General features: G+C 39.1%; 1 protein-coding gene and 1 non-coding gene across 4 annotated transcripts in view; one reads left to right on the top strand and one right to left on the bottom strand.

Annotated features, from left to right (window-relative positions):
- cfap46 (cilia and flagella associated protein 46) overlaps positions 1-22,592 on the bottom strand; it is an 81,551-nt gene that overhangs the window by 26,400 nt on the left and 32,559 nt on the right. For 2 of the 3 annotated variants that reach the window (XM_085478367.1, XM_085478369.1), the window contains exons 20-42: positions 21,965-22,117; positions 20,334-20,444; positions 19,426-19,607; positions 18,081-18,212; positions 17,776-17,938; positions 16,591-16,663; positions 15,753-15,888; positions 15,491-15,674; positions 15,042-15,195; positions 14,169-14,392; positions 13,931-14,053; positions 12,906-13,067; positions 12,303-12,451; positions 10,841-10,939; positions 10,705-10,765; positions 10,027-10,146; positions 7,976-8,176; positions 7,781-7,887; positions 6,914-7,096; positions 5,564-5,702; positions 3,946-4,143; positions 1,825-2,013; positions 1,363-1,479 (exon numbers count right to left, since the gene is read on the bottom strand). In XM_085478367.1, the coding sequence (XP_085334493.1) occupies positions 1,363-1,479; positions 1,825-2,013; positions 3,946-4,143; positions 5,564-5,702; positions 6,914-7,096; positions 7,781-7,887; positions 7,976-8,176; positions 10,027-10,146; positions 10,705-10,765; positions 10,841-10,939; positions 12,303-12,451; positions 12,906-13,067; positions 13,931-14,053; positions 14,169-14,392; positions 15,042-15,195; positions 15,491-15,674; positions 15,753-15,888; positions 16,591-16,663; positions 17,776-17,938; positions 18,081-18,212; positions 19,426-19,607; positions 20,334-20,444; positions 21,965-22,117 (3,360 nt within the window). The remainder of the gene's footprint in view (positions 1-1,362; positions 1,480-1,824; positions 2,014-3,945; positions 4,144-5,563; positions 5,703-6,913; positions 7,097-7,780; positions 7,888-7,975; positions 8,177-10,026; positions 10,147-10,704; positions 10,766-10,840; positions 10,940-12,302; positions 12,452-12,905; positions 13,068-13,930; positions 14,054-14,168; positions 14,393-15,041; positions 15,196-15,490; positions 15,675-15,752; positions 15,889-16,590; positions 16,664-17,775; positions 17,939-18,080; positions 18,213-19,425; positions 19,608-20,333; positions 20,445-21,964; positions 22,118-22,592) is intronic. The other variant, XM_085478368.1, reaches the window with a different exon arrangement.
- On the top strand, positions 8,425-8,518 carry trnai-uau (transfer RNA isoleucine (anticodon UAU)). The gene is made up of 2 exons: positions 8,425-8,462; positions 8,483-8,518. It is a non-coding gene; the product is annotated as a tRNA-Ile (tRNA).

The following is a 22,592-nucleotide window of genomic DNA, read 5'->3' as shown; positions in this document are numbered from 1 at the left end:
TTTGGAAACTTTTTTTGGCTTCACAGACAATATATGTTTTATGTAAAAAGGTATTTTCCTAGGGTTATAATGCTATATCACAGGTGTGTAGAAATGTGTAACTACATTGGCAACAGTGTAAGTGTGATTTGTTAAAGCGAGCACTTTTTCCAAAACAGTGGTTGTGGAGCAAAACGAGCTCAAGGCTTTTTACGTCAAGGGTTCGACCGCTTTTTTCCTTAGAACACAGACAGTGGAATGCAATTTGTCAGAAATTTCAAATCATAGTTTTTCCTGTCAGCATGTGGAGCATAATCCATTTGAATATGATGTGCAGGTATTTCTGTATTTATACTACATTGGAGGTGACGTTTATCAGGTAAACAGTTATCTAGATGCCAAAAATACTGTTGACATCTAAAGTAAAAAGCAAATCATTGCAGAGAATAAAGAGTTCAACATTTTTACAATAAGTGTAAACAGATTTGGTGTTAAATGTATTTTCTGCCCCCCAAGAACTCAGCAATATTAAGGGTTTAATTATGAATAATAATATTTAAGGATGCGCTTTAAAATCTGGTCTATAAAATAGTTTGCAAGTGGTTTCTCCGATGGCTCATTTTAAAGATATTATGTAAATAATAAATACTTTCTACATGCTTACATGCTCTTACATGTTCCAGTTTCACTGTACAAAGCATACGTACAGCAACAATAACAGCATCTTGATCTATCTTTACATAGGGTGTGGAGCATGTAGACCACGATGATCACTTCTGTGAACACTACTTATTTCATAAGGTTTCAGTTAATAGATAACAGTCCTAAATGGTGCTTTAATTCCTCATATTTCTTTAACTACAAGTGTTATTAAGTAAACTTAAGCAAGTCAAAAGAAGGAACAACAACAACAACAACAAAAAACCTCATCTTACCCCACCATGCTCTCTAACAGAGAATTAGCTTAACAGGCAAAGCACAGTCCCCAACCTCCCCAAATAAAACTGCATAATAGAGAAACTGGTTAAAGCTGTCTGTGCAGGTGATTATCTCATTTTGATAAAATTCAAATGGCGCCGGGATTTTAGGAATAATACATTTCGTGACAATATCATTAATCTCAAAGCAGACAGGCACGTCAAAACCGAATCTTACTTAACATTCCAAAATGTTGCCACATAAATAATACACTTCCTCCCTTTTTTCTTCTGCAAGTTTGATGTTTACAGGAGATCTTTCTGTGCTCACTTTCAATATGAGAACTATGCAGGATGCCTGGAAAGTTCCCTCCGAGGGATTTGAGAAGTGGGGAAAACCTTAATATAAAACCACAGATTAGAGATGAGTCTAGGGTGCAGGGATCACTTGTCAGAGGGTATGTACCTGCAGCTCAGAACTTTTGGCAGAGGTCGTTCGCAGCTTTTTTCTGCTCGATCCTCTGTCTTTCTGTGAATCCCCTTCCTCTGTGGAAACGGCTTTAGAACCGGCCCAGGCTTCCTTCTGCACAAAGTTGTTTCAAGATCATGATTAGTATAAAATTGCATCATGATCACAAACCTTGAAGTTCTAAGCTTCTCTGTCTTAAATTATGTAAAAGAATATCCATCTCTCTAAACACTATAAGCTTGTAACCCCGTGTTAGGTCATCTGTGCACCGGTGCATGCATGTGTGTATCTGGGCCTGCATCCAAAAAGGCCTGATTGTTCTCCAAGATTTCTGACTTCCACAGATAAAGAGAAATTATATGAATGATAAAGTTTCTACAGTTTTCCTTTCTATGGCCCATAGGGCTGCAGACATATACATTACCTGTAAAGCTATAGCTGAACTTTTGGGTTATGCACCTGCTTATGTGTGTCCCACAGAGAACACAGATAAATGGGATCCTCCTGCACAGCCAGCAGTCTCATGTACTTTCCCAATAGGCTCATGCAGTGAGCTCTGGTCTCCATACTGTCCAGGGACTGAGAGCTGACTGCAGCCAGCTGGCCTAGAGCAATCTGCCCCAAGGTTGTTCCCACACTCATCCATTCCTGGACAAGACACAACAAAATTAAGGTCAGATGAGGAGATGGATCACAAACAAAGTGCTTACTTGCACTGACAAACAACTAGCTGAATTCACAGACTCTAAATTTGATTGGATACATTCATTCATTGATGTTTGGGAGTTGGCTGTAGAGAAATTTGCTTTGGAAGCAAATGAAAGCCCAGGTTTGATCTGTTTTTAGCTGATCAAATTTGAGTTGATCTGCTTTTCTCTTGTAATGGGAAAAGATTTTATGAAAGCCGCTAAGAAGAGGCAGAATCGGCCTGTGTGGAGGCAACATGAAGTACTCTAGCTACAAAATGTGTGTATTTCTCAAAAAATAATTTCCTATATGTGGAGAAAGTGATGAAGAGAAAAGCAAAAGAAGATAAGACAGAAAGATCGGAAACAAAGAACTGGGATTTTACAAAAATAACACACACTGTCTGATAGAAGGGCAAAGGTTGATAGTATTTGTCATGCTAGTAGAACTGCGAGCTCTCAGACTCATAATTTAAATGATCGATATTAAATTAATAATTTCCACTTCAGACTTCTGGATGATGCAGTTGCTAACGTCTTATTGGACTTTCCAAGCATGCATCAACTGTTAGACAGGACACTGAGAATGGATACAACTCTAAAGTAGTTGTCAACAGAGTTGAGGCTAAGAGCAGCCTTTGTAAATGTGGATCTTAACAGAAGAAATACATGCTAGTACTGAGTGCAATATGAGGCTCTCTCTCACCTGAGGAGCATTCTACAGCAGAGAGGAGTAAGTGCATACCAGCCCATGAACGCTGGCAGCTATTCAAACATCTCTTGCACATTGCATTACTAGAAATCCCACAGACGACTCTCATAACAGTGCACACACGATGGCTCCTAGTACTTTGCATGTTAGCACCCCCAAGTGGCAGCTAACCTGCACACACCTCTGAACTAAATTTTAAGGAAACATTAGGAAAAAATGGATCTTGGACATAATCAACTGTCTTAAAAACTGTACATAGGAAACATGACAAATGAACTAAGGGTTTATAGGAGGATGGGGTGTTTTTCATTTATTTAATAGCTGGTTTATTTTCTATCCTTAAAATATGTTTTAGATTCTAAGAGTATTTTCTTAGAAAAGATCATTTCAGCTAAACTGCAGTATGGTGGCAAAGTTTTAAGTCAAGCCTTGTTTTGTTGTGCTTTGTTACAGATACATGCAAACATACATGGAAATCCTGTAATGAGCTTGTGAATATTTGGTATGACCACCTTCATTTTTAAACTTAGCCTGAAATCTCTTTGGCAGCGTTCCTGTCATTTCTTTAAATAGTCTTAAGCAATAGTTCTCCAGGCTTCCTGAAGGACATTCAAAGCTCTTCTTTGGATGTTGTCTGCTTCTTGTTCTGTTCTCTGTCGAGATAATCCCACACTGCTTCAAAAATAATTTTGAAGTCTGGGCTCTGGGGAGGCCAATCAACTGACTGATAATGTTCCACTGGGCATGGAAAGTATTTGTGCCCAAATACTTTTAGATTAAATAACATTGGAAGAATACACATTTAAATAAATAAAAATCTACAGGAAATGTTTCCAGTTGTTATCTTTGTTAGTTTGTAAAAAAAAGTTTTAACATAACCATCCTGTAAAGGTTTATTATTATAACTGAGGCTAAGATTCCTACATGACTGTGAGTCTACTGTTTTGTATTATTATATTGTAAAAAAAAAAAAAAAAAAAAAAGAAGGAATAAAATAAAGCTATAATAATAATTCAAATGTGTAGAATGCAGAACGCCGGTGTATAGCAGAATCTAAAAATGTATCATATCAACTCATGTCAAATGAGGGGTCTGTGTTGTGCTAGGCATGATCGACTACATCTGAATCCAACAAAAAGATCTCACATTTGTACCACGATGTCAAAGTGTTTGCAGTCTAACCTCTTCTTTGGAGTTAGGCTCAGGTGTGCAGCGTGAATATTCCTCCAGTGCTATTTCAGCTAAGGTCATCTTCTCGCAGGCCAAAGCCTGCAGCGTCTCCTCGGCACAGCGCTCCTCTAGCATGGACAGGCAGAATTCAACCAGGGCCAGCCGCAGGCCAAGCAGCCTCCGCGCGGCTGCCAGTGACAGTCCATGTCTCTGGCAGGGATGAAAACAGCACCAGTGTAAATACACATGATACAAATACAAGAAGCAGATTATAACAGAACTCTAACATACACAAACATATTCTTTATATGTTGTTGTGTATGAGGCAGAACTCAAGAAATGTTATACTTCAAGAAAGTGTTATAGTAAGCGTAAGTGGGCAGTCTATGGTTTTTAAGATAAAACTCCAAACAACCTAGTGACATCACATGCTGTGTTCACACAAGAACACTAACTTCTTAAATCCAGCTTGACAGACAGTGTTAAATAGATGACAGCTTTTTAGAGAAGGGCTCCATGATGTAAATTAGCCTTAATGCAATTAGTGTTTCATTTCCACGTATCAGCTGACAAATATTCTCTCTGGTCTGTTTGGGTATACGAGTGGGCTGTGCTGATGAGTTCAGAGAAGATCCTAGATACAAAGTTGGATCAGATATTCTGAGATGTGGATATCAAGAAACTCGGGCAGCAGTTTGAAGGTGAAAACCCAGATTTAAATAGCACAGAATTAAAAAACGGGTGTACCCAGATTATAAATATGAATAAATGAGCATGACTTCAGAGGTTACAACTATTTTCAATGTAGGGTGGCAAAACTCATCCAGTATTGGGCAGCAGCACCACCTACTGAAAGCACAGTGCTACGGCATAGCTTTCAGCCTCCAACAGCTAAGTCAAACATCCATAGCAGATTTAATCAAAAAACGAATTGAACAAGGATTTGTGGCAGGTGTGGGAACTGTTGGATCGATCTCTCTTTTGTGATTCTATCAGAGCTGCATCCATCGTTATGCCAGTTCATCTCTGCCCCTGAAGCCCTCATATAACTTCATCTGTATGAGAGTGTGAGGGCTACACTGAGGCCCAGTAGCAGGTTAAAAAATGATTATGTTTAACTGTGAACTACTTAAGAAGATTTACATGAATGAATATGGAGGTATATAAAGAAAACATAGATACACTAATAATTAGCTATCATACAACAAGGAAGCCCAGAATATGACAGTGACACAGTAATACAAGCTTTATTGTGATTCGGTCAAGCAAAGAGCACAAACAAAGCCTGTTACTTAGATGTTCCAGAGTAAATTCCCTTCCTCATTCCAAATAAGCTCAAAACTTCTCTAAATAAAAACAAAAATTGAAAGAACTTCACCATCTGCACAACAATCTCAGCCAGAGTGCTTGGCTGTTAAACTCTGACTGTTATAACCAAACAAATGTACTATCACAGCTGCTCAAAGTCCTTTTTCAGCCTTATTTTCTGCTGCTTCAAACATGAGCAGACTTTCTGTGACTGGCTGAAAGCACAGATAGGAAAAGAAGTTTCTAAGAACATGTAAGAGATTAAAAAGCTCACAATGTTTTTTGCAGAAAACATCATGACAATGACAGATGACAGATTTACCTCTTCCTGTGGGGGGAGCAGACTCTCAGCATTCTGTACTGCATGTTCCTGCACCGTGACAGCAAGCTGCAGCTGAGAGAGCCCATTCATCAGGAAGCTCTGTTTCGACTCTCTTTCAGTAGTATGATTGGCTAGGATTCTGTAATAGTTGTAATAGGATAAAAAACGAATGATAGTAGAAGATAAAAAGCACACCAAGACAGAAAAAAAAGGTGTAATTCCAATCTGTCCCCTACATCCTCCCACTCGGTAATGAGTCTAACTCTGTGTGGGATCACACTTGCAGCTCCTGAAGGGCTTCTTAAATAAAACAAATTCGGGTGTATGCTTTTTTCAACATAAACTTTAACTACCAATCAGCAGCTGCAGCATTGTACACTCTAATGGATGGAAAATGCACCTACAGTTAGAGCATTTCATTTGTTGAATAAAGACAGTTTTTGTTTAGCCTCTGTTTGTTGGTTTGTATTTAATACTTGGATGAAAATACTTGGATGAAGTCAGTGACTGAAGTCTAGAACCCACAAGCATTACTTGAATTAAAGCTGAAAGTCCCCATTTCAATCACATCTTTGTAGTTTGATTTAAAATACACTGCAGCAGTGTACAGAGGCAAAACTACAAAAAATGGTCCAACAATAATGGGCCTCACGTGATTCCATTTTATGATACACTTCTTATGATTATTTTCTTCTTTATTGTTTGTTATTCTTATAACCTTCAAAACTATAAATATTTTTTATCAAAAATTTAAAACATTAAAGTCCATCCATCCACTTATCAGGGTCGTGGAGGGGGGGAGCTGGAGCCTATCCCAGTTATTACAGGGCAAGAGGTAAGGTACACCCTGGACAAGTCACCAGTCTGTCATAGGGCTGAAATTCACATAGGCAATTTTGAATCATCACTTAACCACATGTCTTTGGACATGTAGGAAGAAGCTAGAGTACCCAGAGAAAACATGCAAACTCCAAATCAGACCTGATGGTGGAGCTGAACTCAGAACCTTCTTGATTGTTAGTCACAGTGCTAACGATTACACCACTGTACTGCATTGTCACCACCAAATTCTTTTCTTTTGTTTTGGATTTTTAGAAAGACAAAGTTTTGAACAGTACCCAAGTAGAAAACTATTTGAGTGTGCGCAGGGAGAGAGTGTACCAGCTGGATTTGGGCAAAAGTTTGTCTGTGTGAGAAAACAAGACTGAATGAAAACAAGCACGGGGAAACAGAGTTACACTTTAATTTGCTGTAGTGAAAACTGCACTTCCATACTGCACATAGCATGGTTTAAAACTGTTCCAATTTTAAATACTGTTCAATTTAGGCCTGGTGTAACTGTTGACTAACCTCAAACCATGCGCACATTCTCCATGTGCCTCTGCTGCCTGTTGTCTATAGCCGAGTTTAGTAAAGCCACTGGCGCTCTCTCTGAGTGTATCACAGGCAGTCATTAGCCTCTGGAAAGCCTCAGTGTGGAGTGTCTCCATAGGTTCCCCACTACCAATGGCACGTATACATTCCAAGGCTCCTCTGAAAAGCAACACATCACACTGAGTTAGATAAAGATTACATCAAATACATAATTGATGTAGACATTGCTACATAATCAGTGTTGTCAGTTTCTTTAAACATTTATAACATAATTTGAAACAGATGTTCAAATGAATTACACTGAATGCACATCATGTAAAGCAACTAGAATAGTTTCCAACATGCAAAGTAGATCTTATTTCTTAAAGTTTAAGCCAAAGTCTGTAGTGAAGGCACATTGCGACATTCTGTAAATGGCTTAAACAGTACTTAAAAATACAATATATATTATACAGCTAAATAAACCTTAGACTTAAAACAATACAATAGTTGTTTGGGACAAAGCATCAGTGTGTTCCAGATATATCTGCAAATGGTAGATAAATGGTAAATAAACTGTTAATTATATAGTGCTTTTCTACTCTGAGTACTCAAATCACTTCTTTAATGCTTAGCACTATTCAAAGCTGTATAAGATATTTATAAAAATATTCAACTGTGGTTAAATATAAAATTGATCTAAAATATTCATTGAGTGTGAGTGTTTCATTTTCACTTAAGATCAAAAGTAAAGTTCAGAAATGAAAACAAATCTTAAGAAAACAACAAACATTTATAATATAGTCAGCTTAACTAAGAAAAACCAAACACTATTAACATCTAAGTAGAAAGCTTCATGTTTACCTCATCTCTAATGAGGTGATCAAGAATGTGAGCGCTGGGGCTTGGTTTACCCGCTGCTCAAGTACTAGCTTCAGAGCTCTACAGCCTTGTTTTATAGTCTGATCAACCTATAAAAGAAAAAAAAAAAGCCTTGAGGGAAAATTTCTACAAACACAACACTGTGCAAAGACTTATCAGAAGGTTGTAATTCGATACCTTTGTTTGAAAATCGTTGTCTCTCTGGCCTACCACAGCTGTGACTTTGGTAAGGGTAAGCTGGTACCAGAAGTCCTCATCCCCACCCAGGGTTTGGGCTTTGTCCAGCAGAGTCAGAGCCTGGGCATAGTTCTGCTCTTTACAAGCCAAACTGGCCAGATAGATCAAACTTCTTGATATAACACTTTCGTCTCCAAGCACCTCAACAGAAACAGTTTGAATCAGAAATTAAATCAATTATAGAAGAGTCAAAGCAACCAAATGCAATTTGGCTCTGAAGTAATTCTAGTCTAGACATCATCATAATTTTTGTAATTCAGTTTGTATAGTGTTAAAGACCACATATCATTTCCAAACTGTAATCAGAATACATCTTTCTGCAGCAAATTTCAGTAATCTTATTACGTGTTACACAATTAAGATGATACTTGAATTGCAACATAGCACAGGCTCCAGTGGCGCAATCGGTTAGCGCGCGGTACTTATATGACAGTACGCTGTAGAACAATGCCGAGGTTGTGAGTTCGAGCCTCACCTGGAGCACCCTTTTAAATTCCTGTTGTCAACCATACAAAGCAACAGAGGGTGAAGTAGAGAGATGATAGCACCGGAAAAAAGAAGAAGTGAAAGATCCTAAGCCTTTAGTTAACATGCAGCGACCAGGCAAGGCGGAATTAGAAGATGATGGAGCCACCAGGGAAGAGGAAGGACGACATGCTGAGGGTTAGTGTGACAGACAAAGATGCCAGGGATAGGGTGAGATTGAGTCCACTGTAGTGACTCCTAAATTGAGCAACTCAAAGAAGTAGAACATTCATGTTGCCATCAGCTGCCTTCAGTTTCTGAGGCAAGAGGGGAAAAACAGTGAAGCAGTCTATAACTATAACTATGAGGGGACAAATATCTAATGATAAAGTTAGAAGCCCACTGCTTCTAACAAGGGATCGACTCTTTCAAAGACAGGATTAAAAGATAGAGGCAGCAGTGAAGAATCCCGGTCGATGTGATATTAGAGATAAATGTCAGGCAGCCAAAGGTAATGTACAACAGGCCATAACCAGGTGTTACAGTGGGATTTAGAAGGTTGGGGAAACCTAATGTCCAAACCTAAAATCACTTTGAAATAAAACTTGTGAAAATATGTATCGTGAGCTCCAGTAAATTTGTCTTCTTTGAGTTATCAGTTGATCTTTACTGCTGCTGCTCTAAACATTAGAGATGCAGCAGTTTTTTAACTGAAATTAACAAAATAAAAGGAGACAGAGCTGTTTAAACTGATGACTGCTACTCTTGATGTAACCCAACACTGACCATGAACACCACAGTCTGCCCTGCACTAGTCCAGCATAGTGCATTACTGTGAACTTCATCAGAAGATTGAAAACTATCCAGTTTAGCCTGCACTCATCTGCCAAGCATTCTTATGCAACCTCTAACTAATACAAACTATTATACTTTAATTGGGTTTTCAAGTCTTTCACAATGAGAAAAAACATAACCTCTGAAGATGAAAATCTGTGATCAGCGAATTTTTTAAACTTATATATAACTTATTATTAAAAGCTATTATTAAATGCTTCAGCATTGTTCCAGATTGCTGTGGCCCATGCTAACCCCTGGCAGTACAGCAGAATTGCTGCGTCAATATCATTTTTCTGTGAAGTGTTATTTAGCCTGGTTTCCAAAAACACTGCTATCAACTTCAATACTAAAAGAAAATCCTCTCTATGTCCTCCTTAGTAGTTTATGGATTTGTGCCAGCATGTTAGCATGTAGCCTGTAGTTTTATTGTTGTGCCAGTGCATATTAGGCTATGCTGCAGGGTAATGGGTAGTGAAATACTTTACTTAGAATATCCTGGATGTAAAGTAACTTCATAGCTTGAATACTGTGTCTCGTGTTAGTTGAGGGTATTTTCTTGTCATAGTTGAGTCTATTAGAATAAATGTTCTTTCTGATAGTGGCGACAAAGAGTAGATCAGCAATATGTTTGTTAGAATGATAAATAAAGCTTAGGGTAATATTTTCAAATATTTCCTTCCTAACCTTACCATAGACACCATGTGGGCCTCAGCCAGGAGTTGTCTGGCTGACTCATAGAGTCCCACACTGAGGCAAACCTCAGCTTTGTCCAGCCAAATGTCCGGCGCACTCTCACCCATCTCTCCTTTCTGCCAAAGTATTCACCAAAGTATAAGACGATAACGTTTTTTTTAATAAACTGAATCAAACTCTTTCTCAAGCTTTCAGTTGACAACATGTTGCATACACATGAGATATCAAGAAGAAAATTACACATTACACATAGCACATCAAGTGTATGTGTAATATTTAATGTGGATGTAACATTACGTAACTAAATGTATGTAACATGTAAAAATCATTACATGTCCTGCTGGGATCAGAGTCTTATAGTGTTTATCAGCTGTGATTACATAATCAACATTATTAACAAGCTGAGATTATAGAGAATAACAGAGTTGGAAGAATGGGAAAAAAGTGATAACTATTTATAATTCTAGCCACAAAAATCATCATCTTAAACATCCAATATTAATCTGCCATAACTCTGTGCTATATTATAAAAGTACTAATTTAAATACCACAACTACTGGGGCTGTTGTCAATCATCCTCTGAGAAGCAATACAATGAATGCTAATTAAAGTATAATTTCTTTAACATGTAAACCATAAGCACAGATGCATCTGTTTTGTGAGAAGAAGCTGACCTGGTTGCGAGCTTTGCGGAGGCTGCTCCTCTCCTGCGAAAGCACTACGGCTCTGCGGCACCTGCAGTCATGAATATGATATCATAGGTTATTAAAGATGCACAAACATTAAATCTTTATAGCCCAGTTCACGTACCCCATTTGTTCTCGTTCTGGGACTGCACTCAGAGGCAGAAGCTTCTTCTGATATGGTGAGTGTGCCTCCAAACCCAGCTCAACACAGGTTCTGGCAATTCTAATAAGGTGAAAACAGGAAGAGGAACATGACATTCAATGATGGAGTAACTTATGGGACCGCAGGCTGACGCTCCTCAGTCAGTCAGTTAAGTCAAGTAATTATTTTACTCTGGGACACAATTTAAATGAGATGAAACGTGTGCTGGAAACAGCCACACTTACTGTATACAAAACTGACATAATATTTATTAATATTTGGAAACAGTAAGTATTCACTGATTGAGCCACACACAATTTTATCACTGCGTATCTTCAAGCTATGATCCAAAAGTTTTGGGAACAAGCCTAATAGGTAAAATGAAAACGCTCACCGGATTTAAATTTATCCAGTTTTTCATTCAAGATCTCTCAGTAGAAGTCTGTCGTGAGTGAAGAAAAGTGGGGAAAGTGGAAAACTTGGCAAGCAGGAAATGAACAAAAAACTGTGTGTATTTGCTTTTTAAGAAGATGATAAAATTTATAAGAGAAACTGATATTTATTATATTGAATTTCTTTCTCACTGGAGAAACTGCTCCACAGTGATAGTGGTCAGAATGGGCCTTTTGAGAAGTCATCTGAAAACAAAAACTGCACTGGAAGCCTTTTCAACAAATCTCATCAGATTTTAGCAGGAGATTTATTGACCAGTTCCCTGAACTTTTCAATCACACCTTGTACCTTAACAGTGATACAAGTGGTTAGAGAAGGTGGCGTGCAGCGCTTTTAAACATAGATCAGGATAAAGTAAGCTCCCCTGTAGCTGAGTCCATCCTACATGTTCTGACCCAATCAATTCTGTTTCATGAGCCCTGAGACATCACACAGCGCCTCCTTTAGCCATAAAGCTTTATACAACTTTTTTAAAATATATAGCATTACCTGAATACCTGTAAACTGACAGAATGTTGAAAAATTGATAGGCACACTAAACATGATGTAAATCGTAGCTTTACAGATAAAGTCAAAGGTTTATTTATTCAAATATTTAATTATTAGGAAAAAATGCTTGGTGTAAACTTGCTCTATACCAATAAAGTAAATCTGATGTAACCCGATTCCAGTAAACTATCAATTTAATTTGAACAAATGAAATTTGATGTTTTACATTGCACTCATGTAGCAAAAATTCCACGGAAAATTTACATGTTATCCAGTGATTTAAAGTCAGCAATTTGGGCGTAAATATTTTTTGAGTGCAGCTTTTTTTTTTTTTTACCAAGAGAATATTATCTTGTATTTAGTGAATAAAGTTCATCACTGAGCAAGTTATCTGATTTTTGTACCACCCTCTGAACCTCAAACGCTTTAAACAACATTCTTCTCATATACAGTAGGACTACCTAAGACCTGAGTGTGAGGTGTAGGTCACCCTGGTTTTTACCTAAGCCTGTAGAGGTCAGAGAGGCTTGTCATATCCAAAAGCTCATGAGCAATGGTCTCAGCTAGATGCACTGCAGGAAGGGTCAGGTGGCCGAGTGACAGTGAGTTCAGTTCTCTTTCCAGCAGGTTGAGATAAAACAGGCTTTGTTTCTACAGCCAAACACAAAGAGAAACATAAAGGTTTAAAGACTTTCACTAACAAGTATACATCAAGACTTTTCAGTGTTTTATCAGAATAGAAAATGGCTCTTTGCTCCTTTTTCTAACCAATTAGATGAAGTCTTGTTACATATTGCCATCCCACTGAGGCTGTAGATCCATGAATGGATCACAGTACATGTTTCATTTAGAATACCAGGGCTTTATCGTCTTCTGACAGCTTAACTTGATCCCCAAAGATCAATAAGTGTGCTTTCTTGTCAACAAAACTTTGCAGCAACACTGACTTTAAGTTACCGCTTCGCTTTTATATAGCCAAGTCTTTGATTCTATATAGCTGGGAGATACAACCTCTGCTAAATAAAAAGTGAAGTCTGAGACAATACCACAGATGGTACACCTTATAATGCAGAGAGAAATGTATGAGAGAAGTTTGTAGTCTTGCCTGCTTTGTAATGCTGTGAGTGTTGATACAGTGGGGGTTGCTGCTGGTTCTGAATATCTGCCTGGCCTGGTCGGGACAGACAAAGGAGGCCCAGTCCCTCGTGGTGGAAGGAGGTGTCTGATCCAAGACAACAGCTTTAGGTCTTTCATCAGCAGATGTAGGCTGGTCAAACAGATGAGACACAGTACTGACTTTTGTTAGGTTTTGTATTGTTGATTGTCATTTATGCTTAGAAATATTTAACCATATATGCTTAGAGGTGTATAATCAATTGTGTAGTGATAGGATGTGTGATCTTTAGCAGGCTGCAAAGGCTTGGTGTGTATTCCACACTGGAATGCACACCTACATCCTGGGAGCATGGGAAGTGGTCGTACTTTGTCTTATTGCCTTATGGTAGGATAAACGTATCTATATCTGTTTTAGGCTAAGTGCCTTTTGTTTAGATGAACTGTTGGACTTCCAGACCAGCAGGTTTAGGGAAGTCATTTATGGGGTCACACACACACACACACACACACACACACACACACACACACACACACACACACACACACACACACACACACACACACACACACACACACACACACACAGTATTCTTTGTTCACATGTATACCTATGTAAGATGTTATGTGTTAATGACCCTATGCATATTCATGTAACCACAATAAAAGGAGTGCTATGGGGAACCTGGCTGAGAGTCTGACGGAGGTCAAGTGGTGGAACGACACTTGACTCCAGGCAGGCCTCCCTTATGCATGAGTAACACGAAGAACTTTGCCTACTTGGTGTTCAATGCTTTTGCTGTGTAATTATATTGTCTTCAACGTTCCAGCGAATAGGTTCAAGCTACAAACCTATCAACTTTTTGTTTTTAACACCGGTGTGCAGTCAACACGTAACTTGTGAAACATGAAATCAAACAGGCAGAGTGGATGAACATAACTGGCATAACTTTACATTAAGTCAAGTAACTGAGTTAAATTTCAAAGCAAGCAAAGGCACAAATATGAGAAACTTACCTGTTTGGCTTTTTTGTCTTTGCCCTTGTCTTTGCCTTTTTTGGATTCAGCAGAGGCAGGAGGTTGGAGTGCCTCACTCTTTGCCGTCTCCCTGGAAATCTCACACGCTGCTGCCATAGAAACCTGTAGTGAAATACGGTGCACACGTCATGGCACATACTGCACTCAGCTTGAGCCCAATTTGCATCTGAAGCCGCTGTCAAAGTTGTCAAGAGCAGTGGAGTTGAAGATGCACTACCTGCCATATCTGGAGCACAAAAGTGTAGGCTCTGAGCAGGTTAAGTTGGTGCTCAGGCGAAGTCTTGTCCTCCATGATGGCAAGCAGAGTGTGTGCTTGTATCAAGTAGTCCAGACGACGCACTTCCTTTAGACCGGACACATTTTGTGTAAATGACAACCCCTGGACTCCGAGCACGTACTCACTTTTCACAGGGCCCAAATCCCTCTCTACAGATTCATCCTCTGGAGAAAAAAGAGACATAAAAGATGTTAAACGAGAAACATATCTAGGATAATCTATCAGAATGACTGAAACACAGTTACAACTTAAGAGAATAATAAAGAGGTTTAATTGAAGAGGGCAGTTTATCTCTGAGGGAATATTAATGGTACTCGCAGCAGGAGGCTATAAAGACTTCTTACAACTCTCTTTAAAGCGGTGCTATCTTATTCTCAGTGGGTACCCACGTGGGATCTTGACAAATCTGTTTCCTCGAGTGGTCAGTTTGTTTTCCTCTGATCCAGTCTGGGTTTTTTTTGTTTTGTTTGCACAGGGGAACACATGACTTTAATGTTGAAGCAATTACACATAAGCAGTGGCAATGCTCATTTTAGGATCAGACTGATCAGATGTTAACCTAACACAGCGTAAAACATCAGGGATGGTTAAAAAAAAAAGCATGCAGACACATGTGCTAATGTGTAATCGCACACATGCAGACTTAATCCAAGTGGAAAAGCACTCCTGAGATGTGAACCTCAGGGGAATTCTCAGAATGTGTTACCTTCCCCCCCAGAGATTTTCAGAGTGCACAGTAGCAGAACTGGCAAAACTAGTCAGTGACACTTGTTTGACATAATACAATGAGCGAGACGAGACAGGGAGTCCTACCTACTCCATCTGCCTTCCCAGGTTCCATGTGTAGAAGGATATCTATTACCCATTGAACCTGAAGTTTGGCATCCTCTTTGGGGAAGTTGTGATTGTACAGCCACTGTCCAAAACTTAACAGAATGCTGACTTTCTGCCATTTAGTCTCTGCGCTCTGTTCAGAGATGACATTAAAAACACAAAAGTTAAAAAAAAAATCATAAACATGAAAAATTCAAGCCCGATCATATGGAACTCTTCACACCATATAAAAAGGTATTTGAAGTGGGTTGTAATGGCACGTCAGCACCACATGATGGTACTAAAACCATTGCTACAAATATTGCACTACCTCCATGCACAGTCAAAACACAGGGATTAATATTATGCACTTTATGACAGTTTTTTTTAATATGAAAAGTTTATAAATCATCCGCATGCATTATGTTTTCCATTTCGAGGTATATTACTGTGAGAGAGACGATGGCTTTCTGGTGGCAAGTCAGTTGTTTGGCTACCGTGTCAGCACACAGTGCCACCTGATGCCACATGAACGAATGGCACTGCTCCCCTTCATCTTCTAATTTCTGCATGTCTGGCAGTATGTTCTCTCCCAGCCGTGCTTTCACCAGCACACCATATTTGAGCAGAGACCTGGGTTAACACAACAAAGAGTCAAATGTCTATGTTTTTAAGCTCCTCTCATCTCTTCATGTTCATGATTTCACTCACAACCGGTGTCTACTGCGAGGCATGTCTCTCATAGCTTTGGCCAGCAGCTGCAGGGCGCTTTCAAAGTCTTCCTCATCGATGTAGATTTGGAGCAACAAACGGTAAATAGCTGCTCTCAGGGTTAGGACCTCTTCATCTTTCAAAGATGCAAATATACAGACACAGAAACATATAGAGTTTAAATGTTCGCCTCTAATGGAAAAGCAAACAAGTGTGTGTTCACCATTTTGTTATCAATTTGTTATCGGTAGCCAGCAAAAGCCACTAATGCTAACATAGCATGCATGTATTTAGACTGTGGGAGGAAAGCAAAGCATCCAGAAAAAAACACAGCCAAGCACAGGAAAACAGAGGTTTGAACCCAGAGCCAAACCATACCACCAATATACAAAACAGATACAGAATAAAACTCATTGCAGTTTTGGGAGAAAGTTCTATATGTGTTTCATTTAAATACATGGAGTGGACTGGTATTTATCTATTTATTAACACTGGATCTCAAAGCACTGTAAACTCAGCTGGACAGTAGGAAGAAGCCAAAGTACGGATGTACAGGGAGAAGATGCAAACTTCACACAGAAAGGCTCCAGCCAGGGTATGAACCTGAATCTGTGAGGCGAGACAGTAAACCACTGCACTACTGTGCATCACCGTCATGAGGACAACCAAGAGTAATTATGATTTTATGACTTTCACTGCTTGGGAATTCACAGGTATGTTATTGTCCATCAAAAAGGAGCACATAGCTATACTGAGGTCAAATAATTAGCTGTAGGGTACATTTGTGTAGATTGTATCAAAGTATGTATTATATTTTGAGGCTCTTTTTGGTGCTTACTTGTTGCTCTGTGTTTTGATCTCCTTAGAGGCTGTGCTGCCAAGGTCAGCGGCCTTTTCACTTTGCTCTGCTGCTGAAATACAACAGGAAAAGGATTAATGCTTTATTTTAACTCTCTTGGGAAATCGAGCATTTGCCGTAGGTAGTCGGTCATAGTTAGAGCTCACTGATAACACATAGGAGCAAAGGCTGTGTGACCTTTCCTTATATATATCCTTGTCTCAATATCTGTAAATTCTCTTCCAGACTCACTGGTTAGCAATTTGGGAATACTATACAAAAAAAGTCCATCATCTGTATATAAGCTAGATCATGTTTACCCCCACTTACAACATGTTGCTTAAGAACAGTGTTGAGAAGAGAAGAGCACGACAGATAAACATCATTCTGAATTCTCACATAAGTGCTCTTTAATTATAGATTTTGCAGTTGAACTGCTGTTTATCCCCGTGGCTGGATTGCTGTTCACAGGCAGAGATGGGCAGATGTTTTGCACAATTGCCACACCCACAAGCTTTTCCCCTTTAGGACCAAAAGAAAAAAAAACTGCACTGATTTTCAGAGGATGTTAAGACACCTTAGTCACCTTGATAGCAACAAAAATCAAGCGTTCAAAAAGATATAATTAAAAAATGGCATGAAAGAAATAGAGATTTTTTTTATTTTTAATGCTTTGCTCATTAGTGGCTCTTTTTGTTGTTGACTTTTTAGGCTGACGTTTTGTCTTTTCGGCTGTTGATATAGCAGAAAATGTTATAAATGATCCGGGAGAGGCTGTCTGTCTGTGTCTAAACCATTTCCCATAACATGGAGGCTCAGTGTCTGTTTTCGTTACTGCTGAGCTCTGTGTTAGTGCTGTACCACCACATTGTTAAACATCACAGAAATCTAGCATTGTAGTTGTGGAAAAAATGTCTTCCCACATATGTATTTTGGCCAGGTGCAGACAAAGAACAGTAGGGAATACCTGCAGTCTGGAGATTGTCTACATATGGGAAATACTTCTATGTTAAGATATTTAATTTATATGTGCAATGTATCTATTTCTACTAAAGCTGGATAACGAATTATTTTGATTTACGTAGATATGGAGGGTCATCTATGTAAAATTCTTGCTCTGAATCGTTGGATAAATTGATATGGATGAATATGAGAATAGCTCATTAAATAACAAACGATTTATACATTTTCTTGTTTAGTGGTATGAACCAGGGCATTCAGGATCATCTTTAGGTTCTCCCGGAGCTGCTGCCTTTCCTCAGTGCTCCCTGTCAGAGGTAGACAAGTATTCCAGTAATGCCCGGCAGCAGTGACACACAATGTTGGACTGACAGCTTTCTCTGCGAAACTATGGACGAGAGAAAGGAGAACTCTGATTTAAGGGCAGAAATTTAAAATGCCTGAAAGTGCAGACTTAGAGACTAAAAAAAAAACAAAAACATTTTCAGCCTAAAGCATTAATCAATAAATCAGTTTACTCTAAACAGTACCTGACACTTGACAGGAGCACTTCCATTGCCTCCCTATAAGAGTGTAGATCTCCCCTGGACTCATGGACTAAGCTCAAACCTCTCAGGCAGGTTGCGATGCTCAGCATTTCATTCACTGCAGTTGGGCCATACCTACACATGTGAGATCATCTATCAGGCATTATCAATCAACAAACCAAACTGTAAAAGTGAAATATGTTAGCAACCTATGGGCTGAACATGTTTGCTAGGTTAATTGGTAATTCTAAATTGGCTGTCGGTGTTGAGTGTGAATGGTTGTCTGTCTTTAAGTGTTATTCCTGCGAGAGGTTGGAGACCTGTCAAGGGTGTGAAGTAGCTGTTAGGTGGACAGCATTTACCCGCTATTTGTGTGAATGTACCTGATCAGAAAGTGGCTGCACACAGTAAGCAGATTTGGTGTTGTAGCTTTAACGCTAGTGAATGCACTCACATAGACAGCCAAACAAGAACGCCTGGGTGAGTGAAGAGCACTGGAAAACTAAACTGACAAACATATCTCACAGTCTGTTAAACCTAATAACTTAGAGGAGAAATAAGAGAACATTTTGCAGTATCTGTCAGTCCTGAAGGCCTGAATTTCTATTGAAAAAAACAAAAATAAAACAAACAAACCCCAAGACATGTTTTTTTGACTTTTTATAACTTGCTATATTTGTGTATAGTTTTGATTCAAAAACGAACTAAATGCTGTGCAAAAAGACTTTTTTAGACTAATTTGTGTAACTGTAACTTTAAGATCTTCACAGTACAGAACTGCATCTCTACATGTAACAGATATTAGACATTTAAAAACCGTACTGTCTATTTGAATAACGAATCATTAAGGGTGGCAATCATAAGTGGTGCGCCCTCTGTTGGAATCAAACACTCATTTAAGTTAGTCACCTTAAGATTCATTAATACAGTTTTCTTTTTTTTTCAGAGGCAGGATTCACATGGTTCACAGGCTGGTTCTGGCCCTCAGGCCATACTCTGCCCATGTAAGCTCTAGGTGAAATACTGGTAACACAGAACAAAAATATATGAGAATATCTCAATCAAACGAGATCAAACTTGGCACCGGACTTACTCGGGACGAAAGCAATACATCTGCCAAATCTGAAGCGGACTGGCTGTATAGTTGTCAAAGCCAAACAGAGCAGGCAAATAGACAGGTAGCTTAATACGCATCGATTTCTTGAATTATCAGTGGGTTATGGACAAGATGTCAACTGAGCCTCAAAGTCTTAACTACTTTGCCTGAAATGCTTTCTATAAGGAATCCCCATTTTTAAAAATGACCCTGGTACTTATTTTACAGTTGAAATAAACCAACCACACTTACAAAACACACGGCATGGTGTTGAGACTTTTTGTGGCTGCTTCCTCCAGCAGCAGAGCCCTCTTGGTGCAGCTGCACACTAAGCTGTAGTCCTTGACATCGTGGCAGAAGGCAGCCAGCTGGCACCACACCTGCAACTCCACCACGGCGTCAGACCATCTGCATTCCGACGCCATGCTCACCAGCTTTAGGTGAAGAGTGAAGAGAGGGGAGGGAATGAAAATGATGGTGGTGGCAGTGGTGGTCAGGGAAGAGGAAATGATGAGAGGGTTGTGGGAATACAAGGAAGGAGGACTGGAATTTGGAAGGGAACAAAATTAAGGGAAGGTAGGGGCAGACAGGGGAGGGTTGGGGCAGGGCCAGAAAAGTGATTGAATGGAGGCAGAAAAAGAAAGGTGAGAAATAAGGAAAGGAGTGGTGAGTGAAAAGGCAAGAGAAGAAAGTGAATGCATGGGTGTAAAGGATGAAGCAGGAGGAAGAAAAAGAAGGACAAGGACCGAAAAGAATGAATGGACATATGCAGACAAGAAAAAAATGGCAGAAAAAGCAGGAGCGGGATCGTAAAAAGTGAATGGAAAAAGCAGAAACATTGAGGATCTGTCCTTACTGATAAAAGAATAAGAGGAAGAGTGAAAGCAGATAGGTGGAATAAAGCCAAACTGTCTAAATGAGCAATTTTCAATAGGAAACTAAAATAAAATAAATGCACACGTGCTAATCATATCAGAGGAGTGACAACCATAATCCTAGTAAAGCTGGATGATCAAGGTTGGCACAGTACTTTTTTCATTTACTGACACTACTGACAAATGATGAGATGCAGACAGGCTGCAAGGGCTCAATGGGTCATGTTGACATCTGTTGTTGCAATCTGGGCATCAGCTACTGTAGGAAAACAGAGAAATACATACTGTGGAGAGACTGGGAACAGAGAACTCCATATGCCTCGGGTTCCTATTGCACTGGAGCATCTCCACTCCAACCAGCACACACGCCATCACAGACATGTCCTCATTCTCACTCTGCAAACACAGTGGAAAACAACTCATACTCAGCTGAAATCTACTCAATATATACATACAGTTTAATTAACTGAAACTCATATACATATACATTTGTGTATAAATTACACATAAAGATGTAGTATAATTAATATATCGCATGTGTTCCAAATGCTGCGGAGATGCTCTTGTTGATAATGTATGACTTCCCATTGTGTGGAAAATGAGTCGATGAATGATTTATTGATTGCAATTAGAGATGAGCCGCTGTTATATTAACAGTGCAATTCCTAATTTGCATGACAAGAAGCGAACCTCATCTAGCTGTGAGTCAAAAACACATCAGGCCAAAGGAACTAATGTAGGGCAGGAGATTCTCGGCTGAGGAACAGTTAAAGGATTACAGTGACTAATTGAACGGTCTGCTCGAATGACAAATCACACTTGTGTTTTCCCCGTGTTTTTGTCCCCCTCTGAAGCCGCACAATCATACGACACCTGGAGACAAACAAATACACTAGCAGATACAAAGCTTGAATATGAAAAGGGCGGATGCAACACCTACAGCATCACAGAGCATGTCAGCAGTCATCACAGTATCATAAGCACATTAATACTTTATAATAATGACATTATTATGTTATGACACTGAGCCACACAGATGACTCAGCAACAATCCATCCTATGTTACATTTGACGTATTTTGTCATGTAACAAGAGGCTTCCAAAATGACTGTTTTAGGCTTATCATAAACTATAGAAGGAGCATTAGTCTTAAAGTGACCCTCAAAGTGAAAATTAAAATAATGCATGCACAGGAGGGTAGAAAAATAGCTTTGTTCTTCTTAATCATTCTTGTCACATGAGGAAAATTGAATTGCTTGAGGGCTTACATCACTGAAGTTTACTTTTTTATTTCTTTATTTTTTTATCCACTTATGTCAACTCCATTGGAAAACTGCAAACGCAGCAATATAAAAAACACAACCTCCGAAGCATTAACCTAACCTAATTTGATTCTGTCAGGATTAATTTAGTCAAAACAGACTTGTTATTCCGTCCTGGCTCTGTTCTAGGACCAACCCTTCTGTACATATGTATATGCGCAAAGTCTAAAATGAGGAAAGCCTACATCTCTGTCCCCTTCATGTCTATACTTGAGAAGCCAGTGAGAACAGTGGCGGGAGCTGATTGAATCAGAAATAGCACAACATGGAAGCGCTGCAGGAGAGGTGGGTATGCAAGCAGCTTGCAGATGTAGAGAAAGGTCAAACATAAATGGACACAGAGCTGGTTTAAGTTATGTTGCCACAAACACTATTTATACCCAGTGACTCCTAGTTTAACAGTTGTTTGTCTGAACTTGTATTTGATATAGTGTTGTAATAAATCTTCGAGACTGTAAATTGCACAAACTCTAAATTAACTCTAAAATGCTAACTAATTTTCAATGGTGATACTTGGTTTCGTGTGAATGATTAGGCCCTAGACATGAACTAGCACCCTTAAATGAACCTAAAGAGAACTGCTAAGAATAGTACCTCTTCTTTCAGCATATTCATCTTTGAACCCGTTTGCTGTTGCAAGAGCCCATGGATCTGCACCCATGTAGCCAACACCCGTTTTCTTGCTGAGATGGGGACAGTCTCCCCTGGGATGGTAGCATTTGATATGCGAAGGGCGTGCTCGCATAGCTAGGAGGAGAAGCAGAAAACAATAATGAGCTATCTGAGACACTTAACAGGTGTCAGTCAGTTATTATACATCATGATGCATAATTATACTTCCCTAATGCAAGCTACAAAGGAGTCAAAATTCAGTAAGACTTTGTTCCAAGTTGGACACTGGATCTGACCCTGCTATACCATTAATAAAACATACACAGCAAAGGATAGTTTTTTCTTCTTTTCTTTAAAATGGAAATAGACACAATGAAATTTAGTGAATAATTCACTGATAACGTGTCTTTTATCTGAAGTTACAGCTGGATTTCATGGCTGACCATCAGAATACATCAGGAGAAAGGAAACAAGGTTTAATTGTCAGGCGAGAGAACAAAGAAATCAGTCTTCAACAAAGACGTAGTCTTGAAAGCAACATGTGATCGTGTCCGCACGTGTGTGCGTGCGAGTGTGTGTATAAATGGGTGGATGTGCAGAATAAGAAAAT

Source organism: Copadichromis virginalis, linkage group LG13 (assembly GCF_057382275.1).
Source record: "Copadichromis virginalis isolate Kocher_CV1m ecotype Utaka linkage group LG13, C_Virginalis_male_GT1.1, whole genome shotgun sequence".
NCBI classification, from domain to species: domain Eukaryota; kingdom Metazoa; phylum Chordata; class Actinopteri; order Cichliformes; family Cichlidae; genus Copadichromis; species Copadichromis virginalis.
The sequence above is the reverse complement of the archived record's forward strand: the minus strand, read 5'-3'. Positions and strand labels throughout refer to the sequence as shown.